The sequence below is a fragment of the Ammodytes marinus genome, assembly GCF_949987685.1.
Source record: "Ammodytes marinus genome assembly, chromosome: 12".
Taxonomy (NCBI): Eukaryota; Metazoa; Chordata; class Actinopteri; order Uranoscopiformes; family Ammodytidae; genus Ammodytes; species Ammodytes marinus.
The window spans coordinates 27,378,377-27,400,749 of NC_137216.1; the positions used below are offsets into that span (position 1 = coordinate 27,378,377).

Sequence of the window (22,373 nt, forward strand, 5' to 3'; positions counted from 1 at the left end):
GCTGATCCGCAGTCAGTTGAAACAGCTGTTTAAACCTTAGCTTTAATAGAATAACCAGTGACTATACAGTACACTATCAATCTCAATGCTAAGGATATTAATGTTTGGTCTGTCCAGAAAATGTCAACAACAGTTACCAATTAAGTGTAATTAACCTCCATAATTCATATTTCATAAGCAAAAGGAAAATGCCTGATAACAATCACTCCCACGGTACACACACACATAACACAGCTTTTGTGTGTGAGCAGATGAAAGACAGGGCTTGGCACTCGTCAGGAGTTGTTCATTTAAATGTGGTTAAACAAGCAAACAACATGGAGGGGCACATTGGCTCACGTCTAGTAACATCACATTCATCTCATTTGGTAAATAACCTTGTTAGTCGTTATAGGCTGCCTGCTGCCCGTCTGCAAAATGCACAATGCCACCTCACCACAGTTTATAACAGGAGACGGCTTGGCAGAGCAGGGCAATATTTAACTAAAAGAAAAAACTATGTTCCCACGCATTTCAGGATGTAAGCATTCACTTAACTGGACTTATAGAAGAAAATACAAAGTATTTAAATAGATATGTGTTAAGTTAAGATTGATTGAAATTGTATTATGAGCTAATCATACATTTGAGATACTACAATTGAATTCAGTACATCACAAGCATCACAATTCTGGTTTACTATGACATTAGCATTCATCGTAAACATTGGAAATGTATATTTATAATGAGAAAAAGAAGAAAATTATCAAACAAATCGACAGACTTTAAAAAAAGTAATATTTACAACAAACCATAAAGCAAAACAAATCTAAAACAGGCTTTACATGTTTGAAAAGGGGGGACCTTCATTTTGATCTATTTTTCTTCCGTGCACGAATGACTTTCCATATATTTGGAAGTGGTTTGTTTCAGAAATCCCCTAAAAACATAATTAATCATCAATGCTGTTTTATTACCAAGACGCCCTCTGTGTGTGTGTGTGTGTGTGTGTGTGTGTGTGTGTGTGTGTGTGTGTGTTTCAAGTCTATGTTGCCATAATTAATCATCAAATACATTCAATATAAACACACACATTGTTTTAGGAGATTCCGTAAAGCCGGCCTGTACTATTTCTCAGCAGGTGTTTAGCGGGCTGTAGTCACTGACACTTGGTTTCACTCCCTTCGCAGCATGTGTGTCTGATTTGTGAGTAATGACATGTATCTGAGCCTCTGGGATTTTGTATTTAAATGCTCTTAGGCCTGTGGGTGGTCTCTCTCTCTCCAAACCCTGCTGGCCTTACAGTTAAAGTCAAGCCGAGCAAATCAAGCTGTTGTCATGCTAAAAAGAAAAGAAAATACAGGATTTTATTTTTATTTTTGTGTCCTGCACTTAAAGGCCCAACCCTCATTGGTTTATACAGCACCAATATTTAGTTGCGACATTTCAAATAATTCAATCTAATACAATATGTTACGAACAGGGGTGGACTGGGACAAAAATTCAGCCCTGGCATTTTTGGCCAAGGCAGCCCACCATGATTATTTATACGATATGTGGAGGCAGGGGCGTTGCTCCAAATTCTGGGCCCCTATACAGGAAGTCCTGATGGGCCCTCTGAGAGGCGGTCTTAATACAAACATGTAAAAGCTATGTTTGTCTATAGTCCAAAACGTATGAGTGACTGGTCACTCTCTGAGCCAGATAACAACACAATGTTTCTATTGATGAATGACCAAATCATTACGCGTACTTGAACACAACCCCTGGTCTAATGACTCTTAATAACCATGCACACACACAGTGTTTCTCACAGGAATTTGAGAGACTGTGTCGTGGACCCTGGACCTTCTAGAGCAGGGGTTCTCAACCTTCTGCAAGCTGGGCCCCCCCAAAGCTGGGTCATTGCAGTTGGGCCCCCCCACCGACCCTGACACCCCCCGTCCCCCCCGTCCCCCCCCACACACACACACACACCACCCTACACAGATAGATAGATAGATAGATAGATAGATAGATAGATAGATAGATAGATAGATAGATAGATAGATAGATAGATAGATAGATAGATACTCTATTATTGTTATTATCACAAGGGCTAGGCCAGTGGCGCACCTTTGAGTTGAACATTGGGTTTAGGGTTGGGGTCCGGAAATTTCTTATAATTTAACGTTAAATTCTGGTGCACTTTTATGTGACACTGAGGAAATGTTTTTTTTAAAAATCTCCTTAGAAGAGAAGAAAATAGTAGCCTAAATAGAACATACACAGAATACATTCTACAATAGGTATACCTGTTATGAAAAAGCTTCACAAAACAAAGTCTATGATCAATGGGAAACACTGCTGTCTGACAACCCAGTTCAGAGAATGTTTCAACTATTGAGTCTTGGATTTGGAAAGTGGCCAGATTTAGCTCAAAATGCTACCTGCGATTAATGTGCTGTGCAGCCTGAACGCGGAGTTGTGTGTGTCTCAGTGGCGATTCCAGGAAATTTTGACTGGGGGTGGCCAAGGTGGGCCACAGAGCTAGAGTGGGGTGGCCATCGCACCCCTGAATTAATAGCATGTGATATGCTGTAACCAATTCAAAGATGATTTATAATCCCAAATGCCCAAATCATGTTAGTATCCATTGTAATGTTTGTCAGAAAACTAAACCCCTGAAGGGGGGTCTGGGGGCATCCCCCCCCAGAAGATTTTTTTGTGTTTTTAACATGTAATCTAAGCATTCTGGTGCATTCTGGCGAAGATAATAAAGGAAAAAGTCAATATTCATTTCAGTTCAGATGAATAGTAAAATTAGCAAAACAACATAACTTGCTAGCAGCCAGATGCCTAACAACTGGACAGAGGGACGGATGACAACTAGATTTTGACCAAATATCTTGCTAAAAAAATAAACCTTTATTTATGAAATTCTGCCCTAAGAACATGTTACACTTGCTAACTACAAACTTAAATTTTTTTATTCAGATTTCAAAAATCTGCTGGGACACGTGCCCATACACATGCATGGGTGGCATGCATGTCACAAGCACACTTATGCTGTTTTCAAGACCTTTGCTGACCAGAGACCAGTTCTAGTGGCCACAGTCCTACCATTAATTCAGTACTTGAAAATTGCAAACTGATCTCATATCAGTGGATTGGAGTGTTTGTGTGATGAACTTGGCAACTACCTATCAAAAAAAGTTAAGTTTTTTTTTTCATCCCCCTCGCGCCCCCCCGGTAGAGTGTCCGCGCCCCACCGGTTGAGAACCACTGTTCTAGAGGGGTCCGGGGGAATGCTCCCCCGGAAGATTTTTTTTCAAATGTTAAAGTAAAATTCATCAATCTGGTGCACTTAGAAGAGAAAACTAAGGATAAATCAACTGTTTCCTATGTAAGCTATTTAGTAGGCTATTATTTGCTGGAATAATGTATAGACACAGATGACCAAAAAGCAGAAAGAAGAAATGTACATGTTTAAAAAATCCAGTCAGCTTCGGGAATTTTTTTCCTTTGTTTGTATTTTTTAATGGCCCAATATAGGCCCCTGATCTTCGTAGCCCCGAACAATGTTATTTAAAAAATAACATAAATGTACTGACGAATGAAAGGCCCATGAAATCTTTTTTTTTCCCTAAATAACGTTTTTCTGGGCCTTCAAAGATCAGGGGCCTATATTGAGCCAGTAAAAAAAAGAATAAAAAAAAAATATATATATATATTTTTTTGGGTGCAGCCCCCCTCTGCCTTGGGCCCCCCAAGCCTGTCCGACGGCCCTGAACGTAACTGACCATCGTCAGATGCTCATAATTACCGAGTAGAAGTTGAATGCATGATAATACAATTTAATGCAGCCTCTGAATGGGCGGCCCTCTGCTGTGTGTGTGATTGGGCCAGGCCCAGCCTAGAACCAATCATAATGAGTAATGGCCTGGGACAAAGTTTTATTTAACTTTCAGGTGAAGTTGACAGCCTGCACGCACAATTATATGTCCATGGCACTCCCGAGAGGGAAGGGCCCTCGGCCCTCGGCTGTGTGACTTGGCCGGGCCGGGCCGAGTCACACAGCCGAGGGTCCATTAAAAAAAAAAAAGATTTTTTTTTTTTTTTTTTTTTTTATAAATGGACCCGGCCCGGCCCAAAATGCCTGCCGGCCCACCGGGACGATGCCCGGTATGCCAGATGGCCAGTCCACCCCTGGTTACGAAGAATACACATTATTTGACAGCTCGGTTTTCAACAAAATAGTCTGTCCTTTTTCCCAGGCGGCTTGCCCAAGAAAAATAGCTAGAATACACGGGTCCCTTCTTAAAGCACAACTTAAGTGTTTTCATACTCATCTGTTCAAAATAAATTAGCATAGCCTACTACAGGTACAGTACATGTAAGACAGTTTAGTAAAAAGTACATCCCTCAATATAGCCATTGGAATGGACTTGTTGTAAGTTTCTTCGTGGTAGTTTCTGTTTTCAAAGGCGGCTTTCTTTGATCAACCTTTCAAGCTGACACATGATACTGTTGTTGTCCCAAGCTAAATGAGCATCATGTACTTTGCTTATTGTTTGAACAAACCTATCATAATCATTATTACGTTGTCACACAAACACAACAGATACTCTCACAAGTCCTTGACAACATTCCTGCGTGTAATACTCATCATCAGGTATAGCTGATATATCCTGTTGACTCACCTGTTTATCCCTCATACTTATCACTTCCTCTTTCTGCCCTGTGTAGGTCACAAAGCTGTTTGAAGTGTAGCAGAAAGTTAATATTGGCTAATGTTTGTAATTGGTATGTGTCATCATTTTGTCTGAATTTCACCCTTTGGGGGGATCATGAAAGCACTTGTGGTATCTATGTATCATACTGCCTCCCAAACCAGGTGGCATGCTGTGGCAGGGCCGGTTAGCCAGGGCCCGCAACTGAATCAGCCATTGTCTAGTATGTTTTATTGAAGAGGAGAAATGATCTAGTGATGACAGTAAAATGCAGTGCAGAGAAACAAAGGAAAATATAACAAATAGAGGTAATACTGTTTGAGGTAAAGGTAGAGTCAGTGATTCTGTAGATCGCTTGTTCAGTGAATATTTCCACATGATCCGCTACCTGTCTGCCTATGTACGCTGAAAAACAATCTGGTGTTAATACACAGCCTAGGCTCTGTAAACAGGCATGTAAACAAAGGGGCCCGCCGTAGCTAGCAACATGTCAGTTTACAGAGCCTAGGTTGTGTAGTAACAGTGGATTTTTTTTTCCAGTGCACACACAGTACAGACAGGTAGCTGATCATGAGGAGATATTCACTGATTTTGACAAAAAGCATCAACAACAAGCATTCTCCAGAATTGCTGACTCCACCCTTGAAATGTGACTCTATATACAGTATGTTCCTCATCGAGAACCAATATCTCAAAATGTATATTTCATTTTTCAATCTATTTTTAATCTCACAGAAAGAAAATCAATGGTGCGACTGAAGTGGTCAAAACGAACCCTTCCAAGCGGCACCGGGACCGTCTGAATGGCGAGCTGGACCGGCTCACCGACCTGCTGCCTTTCCCCGACGACGTGCGCTCTCGTCTGGACAAGCTGTCGGTACTGCGCCTCTCTGTGGGTTACCTCAGGGTCAAGAGTTACTTCAAAGGTGAGCACAACACTTGTCTCACATACCTGCTTAGTAGTGTGTGTGTGTGTGTGTGTGTGTGTGTGTGTGTGTGTGTGTGTGTGTGTGTGTGTGTGTGTGTGTGTGTGTGTGTGTGTGTGTGTGTGTGTGTGTGTGTGTGTGTGTGTGTGTGTGTGTGTGTGTGTGTGTGTGTGTGTGTGTGTGATTGTATAACCTAGAATTAAACTAAAAAATGTCAACACAGACGGTCGCGACATCAAGCCTGTGTCACCAGTTTTTATTTTTGTATAAGGCACATTCTGTTGAACCCACGCACTCCTCTGACCTATAGTCCACACTACGCCCTTTAACTTACTAACTGATTCGAGAGAAAATATGCAAATGTACCTGAAGTGCATTTGACAGACAAGACAGGAATGAGAGGTATGCAGGAATCTGGTTTGAGGATATAACACATCCTCAATGCGCTTGTAAAAGAAAAAAACGTGCCCCACCCTCCCTCCCTCCCTCCCTCCCTGTCGGCAACAACTGCTATAGTATGCTAAGGTTATTGAGAAAAACTATTAGGAAATGTCCTCTTTTCGAAACAAGCTTTCACTCGTAAGTTGATACAACTTAAAATCAACCATGACATTTTTTTATTTTTTTATTTATATAGCACCTTTCAGACCTACGACCTAAGCACAAAAAACATTAAAATATTATAAGAAATAATTGAAATAAAATGGGTATAAAAACAGAATAAATAAATAAATAAAAGGACATAAAAACACCTTAGTGTTTTAAAAGCAGATGAGTTTTGTGTGACTAAATCCTATGTGAGTCAAGCATATAGTAACATCCCCACCACCCATAGAGTTGAGCTGAGGTGTTGGCAGATGGGTTGCTGACTAAGTTGCCTGGTTGCCTTGAGGCTTCACTGATGTTTCAATGTATTTGTCTTGTGTCTGTACATTTTGTGCGTTCGGTTGTTGTGCATATGCGCCCTAGTTTTAGTTATACTGGACAAGCCCTTTGCGTCAACAAAAACTCAGACAGCTGTGTGTCTAGCTTGATAGTCAGTACAACATACTAGTGAACTTGCTTTGGACAGTGTAATGTATATAGGCATTGGTTAAGTAGTATGCTGAAGTATACTAACCAATGCCTATATCAAGCAAGCTAAGGAAATAATACAAAATGATGAACTACTAATTAACGTACGTAATGTATTCCAACAATATGACATTATTTATATTGACATGTTCTCATTAAATGAACATACATAATAGCCATTTTCCTTCCATAGACTTCTTATTGGAAGCTTCTTAGCACATTATTACATTACATACATTACAATTTGTGCATATCTAGCCAAGTTTAACCCCATCAAATTGATGAGCCAGCCAAACTACACCAACCCATTTGTATCTGCCTACTGTGATTCTCTCAATTCTGTGGTAAGGCTGGTTTTGCAGTGTGAACATCCAGTCTGAATGGACATGTTGAACGCAGTCAGCGGAGTTGTGACATTCCAGCACGGTGCTCCTTCTCACACCCTTTTTGCCTAGTCTTTCTTGTTGCTACGCAGGCCAAGGCAAGGTAGAACGAGGTATTGTTTATGCACTATTATATAACCAATTCAGAAAGTGTTTTCTATAAACTTAACATACCTGCATTTGAATTCTATGATAAAAGGTGTCCTAAGCTTTGATGACCTACAGTATACTTTAACTAGATATGCTGTGGTGTATCTGTTTATCTGCAGTTTATGGTGGATACCTGGGAACATACTGTACCTTACATGTAGACTAGTTGCATTGCCTTGATCAATGTTGAGTAGGCTGTTTGTTTTATCAAGAGGAGACCAAGCATTATCAGTCAGCTACTTGACTGATAAATCACTACTCAAATCATAGAAAATGAGTTTCCTATGTGACAAAGGCTGCATTTTCTGTGTTATATATGGACATATTATAGCTTGTCATATCAGTGGAGTCCTGTCAAACTCATATCCAACACTTGGGGCCATCTGTAACTATATGCAAGCCATCTCTCATACAGGAAACTGGCATTGATTAATGTTGAACATGCCTTGAGAATTGGCACACTTCAGTATTCATACACATGGTTTTATAGTACGAGTTTAGTGCTATAATGAAGTTAACATTACAATTCAAATGAAAGACTAGCTCCTCTGGGCTTTTTTAATAATCCTTTACCAATTGCATCACCCACGGTCCATTCTTATACTATTGTTCACATTTTCACACATAACCAACTTGTCAAAAGTAAACCAAAAATACCCCTTTGTTGACGCAAACATTCAAATAAAATTTAAATTAAACTTATTTTTTTCTCTACAACACTCAGCCAACTATAGTACTCCAGTATCAGGCCAATACCCATAGCTATTGTTTTGTGTTTTCATGCAAAACATGAAATTGCTGATTTAAAAAGTCTGCAGTAATGGTTGCATTCATGTGCAATGTGGGATTTAAGAAGTTTGACCACAAATACACTTTAAAACAGTGAAACGTCAACAACTGCATATTTGAAATATCCGGTGGTCTTTGATCTCTGTGGCATATTGATCCCATTGCAAATGTTTTATTGAAAAACTCGAGTCATGGAACATTTGTAAATTGTATTTTCCCTCTTTGTGAAGTGTTATACAATGCAGATGTCTTCCTGTAGTTTCTCAGTATTTATGCCACTGCTTAACTCCATGACAGTTTTGTTTTCCTTTTCTTTGTGCCTTTAAAGTGTGGCTGTGTATTTGAACTTCTGACAATTATGAACATAAGATAATCAACTTTTACAAGATAATGTTTTTAAGTCAGGTGACGCCAAGGCATGTTTATATTTTATAGTCATATATTTCAATTCAAAGAAATCCACAGTTGAAAAAAAAAACGTCCAATAGAAAAAAGCATGATTTTTTTCCCCAATGTCAACGTAATTATTGTGTTAAATAATCGTGATCTCAATATTAATAAAAAAAAAGTTCATTTGGCATCAGCACTAATCAGGTCCATTGAAAAGAGAATCTCCCTGCGTTCCAATCCCCATACTTCCCTACTATTTAGTATGCCAGAAAAAGATTTAGGATGTCCCAATACATGCACATCAATTGTAGTATGCTGAAAATACATAAATGGCCCACCAACTCCAATAGCATTTTGGAGTATTCGTCTTTGTTCTTGACATTTCTCGACATAATGGAAAAAAAATCTTCCTTATCTGATTTTTTTTCTCTCTCCTGTGGCCCTAAAACTCTTCAGTACTTTAGTATGTAGTGTAGTAAAAATAAAAAAGTATGTGATTTGGAACGCAGGGAGAGTGCCATGTGGCAGTGGAGGGCAGGATCAAAATCACATGTTACATCACTGCCCTATGTGCCCATGTGCAACCCATCACCCATCATAAAACACTTCAGCTTGTCCTTCTATTAATATTTACATTTCACTGATTGGCAGCAGAGCCTGTGAGTGTGTTTCCGTTTTTATGAGAGAGAGAGAATGGATGTATAAAGAATTGTATTTCAGTCATATCATAATAAAACAAAAGCAAACGAGTTGATAAATTTGTTCCAAATAAGCAGAAGACAAATAAAAACCATGTTACAAAATATATTCCATTAACCAGCTTTGACAAGCCTTTAAAAGGAGTAGGAAGAATTGTAATACTTATTTAATCCTATACCCCTTCTCCACAAATCAATGTTTAATGTGTATTAACATTCACATTAATAAAGCGCAATACACAACACTCATTAACTAGCTATTACGAGGCTGTTAACTTAGAAGACCAGGAAATAGAAAATGCATTAAGAAAATGAGGAAAAAATAGATGAGACCAGTTTGAATTATGCCATAAACGGACTATCCTTGGAATGTTTCATCCCGACAGTTTTACATAATAGAGAGTCTCTGTGTGTTTACAGGCCCGGCTATTATGAGCATAATCACATTAACATATGGGCTTTCCCGCTTTACTCGCATTACTGCCTCACCAATTTTTTCCCATAAAGGTCCATTTACGAGTCACAAGGAATCGCTCCGCAGACCGTGAAACACAGAATGCATAATGCCTCTCTCTGTCTCTCTGGAGTTTGTCAAGTCCAATAAAATGATCTCGGCTTCAACAGAACATTTCAGTTACTAACCGGGAACACGGAATTAGGGTTTTTATACGTGGCAGGGGAAAAGACGCCATGGGTAATGTTTTAAAATATGTAAGATCCAGTGTTTTTGAAGCCTGACCCACATTAGACCAATACAAAGTCAGGATACATTAGCCTCTGTTACTTTCATTTTTTAGTATGTTTGCGTCCTTTTTTCCCCCTATGAGCCCCTTCACTTAATGGATATGTAATATTAAATCAATTACCAAGAGATGCCTCTGATTACTGATGTCTTAGACCGTCACAGTGTTGGTCAAAAAGTCTGGGTCAAACTCAAATCAGCTGACTGTTCTCCATTAAAATAGTATGTACATTGTGTAAAATAGGAGTACTTTAGCACCGACTAGGGGTGAGATTCTAGATTGCAACACTCCCTTGCTAACATCTCCCGTTTGAAGAATTTACAGAAGCTACGGTGGCCTTCAAGGACAAGAAGCTATTTTCTAAACATGGCATCATGCCTCAAGTCTTTCTACAATATCAAGAGATGAATTGAAGATATATTTAGTTATTTATTCTACAGTACTTCTTCTTCGTCTTCCAACAGGTGCATTTCACCAGGACGCCCATATACAGTATATAAAAACGTGTAAGCCCGTTAAGGTTGTCCATTCTGTGCTACTGCATAAACATGGCGGTGCTTCTATGTATCCATAAAAACGTTCATTCGACACTTTTACACTTATAAAAACCTATTAATCAATATTAAATTCCATGTATACCAAGTCTGTTCCAAAAAATGGCAATTCCCCTTACACACTGCACCTTTTTAATTCAACAATAATTATTTCTAAATGCCATTTTAGGATAAGGGAGAGGCAACGTGTACGTGTGTAAACGAAAGAACGAGAGAGAAAACTCAGCCGGTAATGATGTAATGTAATCATGCTTAATTATATGATGCTATGGTAAATCATAGCTAACTACATGGCAGACTGCAGTCTCAGTGAAGAGATTAACCAGCTATAGATGTCCCCTATAAATAAATCCAACACAGATTAAATGCCAGGCTCCTTGTTGAGTTATTAGGGTGTGGCCCTGTTATAAAAACAGCCAGCCTATTGACACTGGTGTGGATGTGACATATGATACACCTTTAACAATGTGCAGTATCGCCATGCCAACTCCCCGCTTGTGTGTGGCATGACACTTTATGCCAACTCCAGTGTTTTGAGAAGCAAAAGCTGAAAGGGAATCGGGGGGAAACTGAAGTTTACAACGGAAGCCCACTAATAAAGGGTGATGTTCATTATCAGGTGAGGGTGTTAAATTGCAACGTTTTGTTTGTGTACTTCCAGTGAAATAGACAAGCAGCTTTGGTTTCACCTTTTAGAGAGACACTTGATTGCCTTGTTTATTCCAAACAAGGCATCGATTTCTCAGTCACTTGATCTAAACATAGATCATGTTTAACCTCAAAATCATTGAGGTTTCAATACAGTTACTCTTATGATAGATAAAACATAGGCATTTCATAACAGACTTGGTAGCAATTGAATATAATATTCATTAATGTTGTAAGCGCTTGAAAATAAAAGTTGTTCCTTTTATAACCTTAGAATGAGCTTGTTCTATCTACATAGGGGCAGGGCGTACTGCCTTGTTGCACAACTATGTCTATTGTCTACAGTAGCACAGAACAGACAAACTAAACGACCTTACGTGTTGGGAGACGAAAAAGACGTACTATAGAATAAATAACTAAATACTTCTTTACCTCATCACTTGCTATTGTGGAAAGACTTGAGGCAGTGGTGGATGATGCCATCTTTAGTAACTATTGTCCTTGAAGGCCACCGTAGCTTCTGTAAATTCTCCGACCTGGAGTGGTTATCAAGGGAGCTTTGCAATCTAGAATCTCACCACTGGATAATACCAAAATACACGTTATTCAAACCTTTAAACACAAGTAGAAAGTAGATTATCAGATTGTATATTAGGCCTTTCATAACATAGTCGTTATACTGATTGTGAATGAAAACCTTAAGTCTTAATGTGGTTGGCAACAATTATAGGACTCATTACCCGGTCAGATCTGGCATGTGCTTTGTCTCGTTTACCCTAATGTCACCACAGATTAATGACAATACTTTATCAAACAGAGTTAATTAGATTATAGTATAACTGTGTCAATAAATAACCATAAAATGTAATTAGTTTTATGTATCGCAAAAGGTTTCTTTGTTTTTCCAACACTTGGTTTGTCATGATTGTATTGTTGTATAATTGATGAGGCCGCAGCAGAAATGATAAATGAGACCCACATTAGCATATTGGGCACACACTGCTAGAGCTACTCAGCATGGAGACCCATTGAAGTGTACTTTAATTGATTCAAAGAGTTGAAATACAATGGGATAAATTAATGGTGGCATGTGGTGTTGAACTTTGTACTGTATGTTGCCTTTGGGTGACATATAGTTGGTACAGATGTGCCCTGATTGGTTACCATGTGTCCAATGACAAAGTGAATTTGAATTGTTGTGCAACGGGAACAGAAAACTCATTGCATGGAAGTGAACACTTCTCAAACTAAATACAGGATCTAGAAAGCAGGGTAAAATGATTAGGAGTTTTTGAAAGTAAGACGTGCTTTGAAGTAAGAATTGCTGGTGTTTGTTTGTATAAAAAATATACAATTTCACAGACATGACGGCTGGTTTCGGATGCTGGAAGTGTGTGTGTAAAGATGTTGCTCTAAGTGGGTGTTCAACGACCGCTTAACTATAGAAACAAATGGCTTAAAACAAGGGGAAAAACACTACATTCACCCAAGCCAGCAGACGCTCCTTCACCCAAACATAAACTTCTGGGAGAAAGTGGAGAACACACACATTTGCAGATACACGCACTCGGCAACAGCTGTGCAGTGTGATAAGCTGTGAACTTCCACCATAAAGGAAAGGTTTGGACTGTTGACTGCTGCTATGAACGCAGTCTTTTGCTATATTTCTGAACAAGCTCACCTAGGTTGACTGTCAGGGTTTTGTGCCAGTCAAAACACAAGCCTAAAAGGTGGGTGTTCATGTGGGGACATGTCTTAGAATTTAAGATAAAGATCCCATAAACTGTTAGGCAAAGTAAATGGCTTTAGAGTTAAATGGGACACATTTAAGCAATGTTATAGAGATTTCAAAAGACATGACAATGAAACAAGGCTATTTATGGCTTGCCTTCGAAACGGACGATCTCTGCAAGCAAGCTGTACTGTTTCGCCTCATAGCGTGACTTTACTAGGCAGCGCTGGATATTTTGAAAGGCTTGTGGCTTCACTGCTGCTGACATATTTGTGTGACGCTGTTAGAAAATTGAGGGAAAAATGTGGACCGGGCCTTTCCGACTTCATTGAAAACATCCAGGGGTCTGTTAGCAATCACCGTTGATGTGGTAACAAGCGTATCATGTGTTGTATTTTTGGTATTTGGGCTATCTGAAACCCCCCGTACATACACATCATGACACAAGTGTAACAGAAGGAAAGAAAAAAGAGGTAAGAACAACATTGTAGGTCCTGGCAAACGTTTGGAGTTTGTTGCAGAAGAGTTGACAGTACGGGGAAAGCCCAGTGTTGTTAGTTATTGTATCCTGATGGGCCAGTTACCAAGACATGAAGGACGTTAGTTTTTTCATTCATAGGTGCGTGCCCTTCAAAACCACGGCATAGTTCACCTGTCAACTCGCTATCATGGCTACGTGCGAAGAGGACTTGACTTCTTCGCTGGTGTGACAGAAGTTGCCTGTTGGCTCTTGATTCATGACTCGCCTTTCATTATATCGTGAGAATGCGAGCAACCGCTGGGAGACAGATTTAATCATGTTTTCATTTTTTTGCTAAATTTCCATTCTCTGGAAGGCTCGTCCTCGGTCTTTTTAAACCACACAGTCAGTACATCTCCCCTTCATACCCAAGCTGCTTCTTTATCCCCCCCACCCCCCCCCCCCCCCACCCCTCGCCCCCCGTTTGCCAGAGCTGATCATCTAGCCCACCAAGTCTTTCCAAAAAATGCTTTTGTTTGTTATTGCGCTGAACCAAAATCAGCTGTCGAACTACTCACTCAGTTTGGTTTTGGGGGGGGGGGGGGGGGGGTTCGGTAACACAGAGGATGTATTATTGTATTTAGTTAGGGCCAGAGGTATTTAACATATAAACAGTGTGGGTTTTTTATCTTGGCATGGAAAATTAACTTTTAGTTTTTGATTGTAATTTGCATATCATTCTAGACTTCAAAACATCTACCGACTAGCTTCAACATCCCAGTGCTCACTGATGTGCCAGGGCTAAATCTAGACATCTCTATAGGAGGCAAAGTTGGTGTATCTAGCCTCAATCTGTTGTCGTACATGATTCCTTTTCTTCTGTGGGCTTTGGCTGACTGCTCCGAGACTGATACAAATCATTTGAACGATATGATATACTAGACACGCCTAACACAGAAAAACCTGATTTTTTTTTTTGCCCAGTCCCAAACCAACGATGACACTATATTCTTAAAGCAGAATTTAAAAAAAGAGCCCGGACAGCCAAAATAGCTCCAAGAATTTGATTGAAAAAACAGATGCCATTATACCACCACCACCAACACAGCCATTGTGGCCTGAATAGTATATAATCACTGTTTATTTTGATCGTCCACGTCTGCTTGTGGGGGTGTTGTGCTTGAAGCATACAAGCCTTATCTAAAGCACAGGGGGGAGGGAGGATGGGGGGGGCAGGATCAAGGCTTTGCTGGGCCCTAAACAAGGTGTGATAACAAACCCAGGTACAGTCGACTATAAACAACCCTTTAGAGAAAAATGACCCGGTACAACTTGAAACTGTTGTACCATGATTTTGTAAATGATAAATGTCCATACCAATGGTTTTGTAACCTTGTAACCCCTCCCAAATGTTGTAATAATTCTGTTCTGTATTTTAATCATTGCAAAATAGTGCCTCCATAGCCATTAAAGGCATGGTCGAGGCTTCTATATGCCCTGAACAAGGTGCGATTATACAAACCCAGCCACCTCACAGCCAACTCCAAACATCCCTCAGAGGAATAATTACCTGCTGAATCTGTTGTACAAGATTTTTTTTTCTAAATAGGTTTTGTAACTTGTAACCCCTCCCAAAATGTTGTAACAATCCTTTTTAGAGCCAAAAATTTGCATCATAATTTTATCATTGCAAAATAGTGCCTCTCCATAGCCATGATATAGGCCTCGGGCTTTGCCGTGCAAGCCTCTGTTTTCGCTCCGAAGTTGCTCTTTTCCTTCTCTCTTCCTTGACATGACAACCCCTTGTCTGATCATGAAAAAGTTGAGGCCGTTTCCTTCCCCTGAAGTCATGGAGGTAAGCGGGGACATTAATCAACAGGCTAAATGGGGGGAGGTTGAACCTGCGAGTTGACCCAGGCTCATTGGCTGTTGTTTCGCTGCGAGCACTGCCCCCTTTCCTGCACATCTGCGTGAGAACAGCGATCTCTGTACAGGATCTACTGGAACTAAATGTTTTCAAATCAAGATAATATTCCCCTATGCATTGCTGGCATGCTTTATACTCTCCCTCTATCTGGCAACCTTCCAACCCGTGACACCATTTCCTTTTTCCCCTCCTCTCTCTCTCTCTCTCTCTCTCCCTCTCTCTCCCTCTCTCTCTGCCTTTCTCTCTCTCTCTCCATTAACTCCATAATAACACATGCTCGTACTTAAAACTGGGTCATTTTAGTTCAGCTCAAAGCATTTTAGCTATTCTCTCTCTCAACCTTCCTCTATTTTATCCCACTCTCCTTTACTTTAACTTATTTTCCCTTGGAAAAAAAAAAGAAGTCAGACATGATTGCATTTGCTGAAAGAACTCTGGCTCCTCCATAGTTGACTTTAATCACCCCCTTGATGAAAAGACGTCAAATCCTTTAAATGCTACCGCACTTCCCTGAGCGACAAGGGAGGTTTGCCTGGAGTGAATCTCGCATCAAAAAGCACGCTCTGCATTTCACCAATCCCATAATGGCCTATTTTACTGAAACGGGAAGCTACAGTTTGATGCTGAAACGTGGCCTCTCTTGGTCTCAAGTTACACTCAAAAAGTTTCAAAGTATGGGAAGAAGCTTTCAGGGCATCTACCGAGTGTGTTTTGTGTTAGCGTGCTTTTTCTAAATAATGTTTTAGGGGCTTAATAGTTTAAGAGCTATAAATGGTTTCTCTTGTTTTATAGGAATCAGATGTCAAAGGTAGGAGGTATTACTCTCTAAGGGTTCATGCGTGTTACAGGATTATATTCTCTTAAACCACCACAGCGGCGTGGAGTTTCGATTTTTTTTGATAACAGTTACCTCTGGCCTAGTGACAATGTTTTAGCATGGTAATCTACAAAAGGGATCATGTCTGGTTTGGTAAGCTACAGCTGAAGTTCTCCTCCAACAGAACTGGAAATCGTGATAGTAATTTGTTAAAAATCCAATGTTTGTTCTGCCTGGCAACTGAACTGGCTGCAACAACAGCTACGATCAATTATACCATAGTCTGTGCGAATACTCTATTCTGATTGGCTGGAGAACATTTCATAGGTGTGGATTAACCCCTGATGTATGGACACCTAGATGGAACTGTTACATTCTGTCTACTTTAATGCGTCGCCGCTGATTTAAACAGTGTTGATAAGGGGTTTATAAAGCCTAAAATATCCTGCCGTGCAATCGCCTCTGACCACCACAGGATGGAAACAGTATGGTAAAAAATTACTTTGCAACACCATTTTACAACTCAAAACATAGTACAATTTTTTTCTTTTTTTATCCTATCCATCTACCCTCATCCCTTCGACTCCCCCCCACACCCTCCTCCCTCCAACTCTCCACCCTGCATGTAAAAAATTATTTTGCCACAATATTTTGGTCACATGGGAATAACCCCTTTTGTCCTTGCTCCGGGAAAGGGCTGTGTGTATTTGTCTCCCTTCGCTGCCTCCCACAAACTTTGAAGAATGTATTTCCGACCTCTTGGTTAAAGCTCTGGCCAAGTATCAATAAACATATCTGTCCTGCAGAAAACGATTGTACAACAAAGTGCACATGGACAACTCAGCGCTGCAAAACTGTACCACTGGAAAACATGGGGTAGGGAGGACGCGATGCAAGAGTTCGCAGAGTTCAGGAAAAACTAGAATGAAAACAAACAGACGGCCACAAAGGGGCCCCTATCACGGCAACACTGAAGAGAGCAGAAGAAAAAAAAAATACTACTTCTTGAGGGATGTGGTGGATTTTTCCAGATTTGGACCCTAACCCCAAGTGGCCCTCGTTCTATGTTTACCCCGTGTATATGTCTGTGAATTATTTGTGCTGCACGTGCAACTCTGCTTGTATGCCAGTAGTGGTTGTATGCATGGATTGCATTGTGTGTGTGTGTGTGTGTGTGTGTGTGTGTGTGTGTGTGTGTGTGTGTGTGTGTGTGTGTGTGTGTGTGTGTGTGTGTGTGTGTGTGTGTGTGTGTGTGTGTGTGTGTGTGTGTGTGTGTGTGTGTGTGTGTGTGTGTGTGTGTGTGTGTGTGTGTGTGTGTGTGTGTGTGTGTGTGTGTGTGTGTGTGTGTGTGTGTGTGTGTGTGTGTGTGTGTGTGTGTGTGTGTGTGTGTGTGTCTCAGGCCCTGCAGGTTTTTTGTCAAGTTGATGTGGGATCGGTCTTGGTGTTTTTGTCTGAGATGTAGCTAAAGGGGTGGGGAGTGTCTGTGTGAGTGTGTGTGAGGGGGGCCCCTTCCCTCCTTAAGAGAAAGTTGCGTGACAGGACTGAAGGGAGAGGCCATATCCTGGGATTTTCCTGTAGTGGCCTTTCCAGATAAGGGAAGCGCTCTTGTCGGCTATTGCTTACAAAAACAACAAAAAAAGAAAGAGAAACCCTGGGGGCTAGATGCAAGAGAACCAAGGGTGTTCTCTCTCTCTCTCTCTCTCTCTCTGTGTTGTCTGTGAATTATTTGTGCTGCACGTGCAACTCTGCTTGTATGCCAGTAGTGGTTGTATGCATGGATTGCATTGTGTGTGTGTGTGTGTGTGTGTGTGTGTGTGTGTGTGTGTGTGTGTGTGTGTGTGTGTGTGTGTGTGTGTGTGTGTGTGTGTGTGTGTGTGTGTGTGTGTGTGTGTGTGTGTGTGTGTGTGTGTGTGTGTGTGTGTGTGTGTGTGTGTGTGTGTGTTGCACCGATACGCATACTAGATCAGTTCTCCAGCAATGGGAACCTGTTTTCTGGCTAGGGACCGACAGTTGTAGCCAGGTAGCTAACTTTTTTCTGTTTTTCAACTGCTATACACACTCATGATCTTACTTTTATAGTATTTATAGATCCACAAAACAGTCTTGTTCACAATGCAACCACAGGGATTTAAAACAATGTGGTTGTGGGCTTGATGTGTTTTATGTCGTAAACATAAGCATGTTAAAATGACTGCCATGTTTATACGTCCCTCCCTATCAAACAATAGTGAATCTCATAGTGACAGGAGATGGTAGAGTGAGTGAGTAAGGGCTGAGTGAGTTTAACAGTGAGTTGTTTTATACACAGCACTGCCAGTACAGATGCCAAAACAAACAGTGGAACTGAATACGTGTTGTACTCGGTGCTAACTGTCACTCGCTGTGGACATGCCAAGTACTGCCTTAACTAAGCAATCCGGCTTCTGTCTACAATGGAAGTTTTCAACAACGCTACCACACACATCGGCCTAATAAAAAAAACACAAACACATCAGAGACGTTTTCAAGTGTTACGTAATCCCTTACCTGGGAATGGTTGTCTAAACTGGCTTTGTTCTCTCGCTGGCAGCGCTTTGACACCCAGTGACTCATGTGTGAAAGCTGGTGGTGTCCTGTTACATAAGGTTATTGGAGTTAGTGGACCTCTAAAATGGTTCAGGTGTGTGTGTGTGGTGGTGGGGGGGACTCGCCAAGTTTGAGTCTAGTTACGTTCACTTTATGGAAAAAACCATTGGTCCACACCTCTTAATCATTAGATTCAGGCATTTCATTCAACTCTATTGCCACAGGTGTAGAAAATCAAGCACCTAGCCATGCTGTCTGCCTTTAAAAACGTCTCTGGAAGAATGGGTCATTCTAAAGAACCAACCAAAATTTGGTGCTGTAATAGGTTGCCAACTTTGTCAGTTTGTGAAATCTCTTCCCTCCTAGATATTCCATGACAAACTGTAAGCGGTGTATTGCAAAGTGGAAGTGTTAAGTAACAAAAAATGGTAGATCCCGTAAGGTTACAGAGTGTGGTCGCAGAGTGGGTTGGTGAATGCCAGATGAGAACGCTACCTACCTGACTCCATTGGGACAACCGTAAAGTTTGGTGGAGGAGAGATAGTAGGTAGTTTTTTGGGGTTAGCCTAGGCCCCTTAGTTCAAGCGAAGGGCCATCCCAATGGTTCAGCTTACCAAGACATTTTGGACAATTCTCTGCTTCCAACATGGTGGGAACAGTTGACCCATAGTGCTCCATATTTGGCTATGGAGGAACTTGACAGGCCTCCCGCACAGAGCCTTTTAACCTCAGCCCCATCCAACTCTTTTGGGATGAACTAGAACGGAAATAGTCCAACATTAGTGTCTGGCCTCACAAATGCTCTTCTGGATGATTGGGGCGAACATTCCCACAGAAACACACACTCCCAAGATATTGTAGAAAACCTTCCTGGAAGAGTGGTTATAGCTGCATAGGGGGGAACTTCCTATCAATGCCTTTGGATTTAGAATGGGATGTCATACAAGCTTGTGTAGGTGTGATGCAACAGGGGGCCCAATTACCGTAATGTGTCCAAATAGTGTATGTGATAAGTGAACAGACCATTCAAGTGAACTAATTATATTAACAGAAACCACTCAGAGTAAATTTGCCCTTAGATAATAAACCTGTTCTGCTTATGTCAGCCTTCGCATGCTGGGGCACAGCACGTGTTTCTCAGCCAACACATAGTTTATTTGACTTTGTACCTCAAAATTAATAATCAAGCAAGCTAACATAAAAGAGGCAACTCGCACTATGTCTGCAGGCAAGATGCAAGATGTAACAATGCTGTGATCTGTTCCCCCTCGCATATGTGCCATCGCTGCAAGCATTGACAGCTCGGTTTGGCGCTTTCATACCCGTCCAAATATCGGTTTCATCAGTTTGCATGCGTAGTGTGCGACTTAAGTAATGCCAAAACGTAATTTATTTCAGTGTTGCAGAAAAGCCGCAATCCAGACGTTATTGTATGTGTTACTTAGCGCTGTCTGATTGTGATAATGGCTTTCTAGCTAGTGTTGATTGACACGGAGCAGGTCTGACGCAAGACGGTGGGGATAAAAAGCATTTTACTTTATTGGAATTGCAGGGAATCTCTCTCAGTTTTTTATAGTGTTTTTAGAAATGCATGTAGCTACACCATCAGATTCTACATGAAAAGGATAATCAACAATGATAGATTATTTTGTCATGAGAATTGCGTTTTCATGAAGACTCAATTGTATGTTTGCGAACTGGCCTTTTCCATTTTGTCTAAAGAAAGGTCTTCTTGTTGAAGCTGTGGCCATCATTTATATTGGTTATACAACAGTGTGCAGGTTATCCCAGGTCAGGGAATGTGGTGTATCGTTAGAATGAATACCAGTTGGGGTGCTCCAGTGGCCTAGTGGATAGAGCGCGTACCATATTGGCTCCCCATGTCAACTCTTTACTATCAAAAGCCCATTTTACACAGCCAGTGAAAGCCGGGAATATGCCGGCCTTTCGGCCCTCCCCCCAGCTGTGTAAATGCGACAGTTGCGGAACGAGGGAAGAAAGGTGCGAGTGATCGTTCCGGGAATTTTACTACCTCAGGGGGTAGTAAGATTCCCGACACGATCAGTTCCGCCTCTCTGTTTAAATGCTCCAGCTTGTTGTTGCGGAACAGGGGGGCGTTTGACGTTCCATAGTCTACGTTCTAAACATGCGACCATGTTAGCAGTTGAAGGACGTGTGTTTAACATTAACCACGGCGGCCTGATGTCCCGTAAAAATCACCAAATAAAAGGAACGGTGTATAATCTAGCTGATCATAAGGTCCGTTGCTCAATCCAAACCCCCGCGCTTCATTTTGCAGAGTGTATGAGTCTATTTCTGCCCAGGAGAAGTTGTACAATGGAAAGCTAGGCTAGGCTAAGTAAGGGATAAAGTATAGCGAACGGGTCACTTGCTAGAAATAAAGACCGACAAGCTGAAGCAGGAGCCCGACGCGCAGCGGAGGGCTCTTGTTCAGCTTGAAGGTCGACCTAGTAACGGGGGAATAGTCTGCTCGCCCCGCTAGACTGTCTGCTTCAGCTGACTGAAGGCTCCGGCTCAGCTGTTAGCCACAGAGCTACTGTTTTGCTAACACATTCCGCCGCCGCTATTATTATCCTAAGTCTGAGCGTATATCCACACTTTATTTCTGTCTACAGTAACGTGACTTCACACACTGTGTGTATGTGTATGTCTGATTGGCAGATCGCTGCCCTCACAAAGAGACTCGCTCACAACCAACCTGTCACACACACACACACACACACACACACACACACACACACAGAGGTAAAGCGGTCGGATTGATTTAGTCAGTTTGGTTAACTGTCCCAGTGATGTTGGACTCAGCGCGTAGCGAGATCAACTGGCACATCGTGGGGACAGTAAAATACGGCCCTCTTACTGCAAGCTCCAGCACTTCTGCTCTCAATTCACCGGCCATTGTTGTTGTTGTAAAGCAGCTGACCGGCGCGGCGCTAAATGTTTACGTCACACCTGACGCTGTTTACAAGCACCTCTTTCATTCCGGAGCGCTGTGTAAAAGGGACTACTGATGCGCCAGCAGGCCGGCGTTGCTTGGTTCTGTGTAAATAACACAGAAGCAAGCAAAGCCGGCATATTGGAGTGATGTTGTTCCGTCAATATGCCGCAATCTCTGTGTAAAAGGGGCTAAATATAGCTTGAAAATGCCAAAAAAAGAATCTAAAAAAGAAAAAGAAAGAATAGCAGCTAGGCAGAGAGACAAGATTTCAAACTTATATTGTTCTTTTAACCTTTCTGTGCAGCGACCATGAAGAGCAGTAAAAGCAGCAGTCTGATGTTTCCTGGAGTTAACGGGCAGAACGGGAACAAGACGGACATCGGAGGCTTCTCTGAGGGCGACATACTGCTCCAGGTAGCACACACACACACACACACACACACACACACACACACACACACACACACACACACACACAGGCCCAAGTTAACCCCAATAAAGATGGAGTCAGTGATTCTGGAGTCACTTTTTGACTAAATCACTTTTTGTCAAAATCAGTGAATATATTAGTACCTGTCCTGTACTGTGTGTGCGCTGAAAACAAAGCTGGTCTTAATATGCAGCCTAGGTTCTGTAAACTGGCATGTAAACAAAGGGTGTGTAAACAAAGGGGGCCCACCATTGCTAGCAACATGCATGTTTACAGAGTCTAGGCTGTGTATTAACACTGAATGTTTTTATTTCAGTGAACACAGTATGGACAGGTAGCGGATTGTGGGGAGATATTCACTGATTTTGACAAAAATGTGCGTTGTATAGGGCTTTCATTTTAGATAGATGCATATGAAAAAAAATATACAGTAGTTG

The 22,373-nt window shown here is 41.3% G+C and overlaps 1 protein-coding gene across 3 annotated transcripts in view; it reads left to right on the top strand.

Annotated features, from left to right (window-relative positions):
• Positions 1-22,373, top strand: part of LOC307258502 (uncharacterized protein) — a 40,089-nt gene that overhangs the window by 5,528 nt on the left and 12,188 nt on the right. For all 3 annotated transcript variants that reach the window (XM_080038055.1, XM_080038056.1, XM_080038057.1), the window contains exons 2-3: positions 5,427-5,617; positions 21,811-21,920. In XM_080038055.1, the coding sequence (XP_079894181.1) occupies positions 5,427-5,617; positions 21,811-21,920 (301 nt within the window). The remainder of the gene's footprint in view (positions 1-5,426; positions 5,618-21,810; positions 21,921-22,373) is intronic.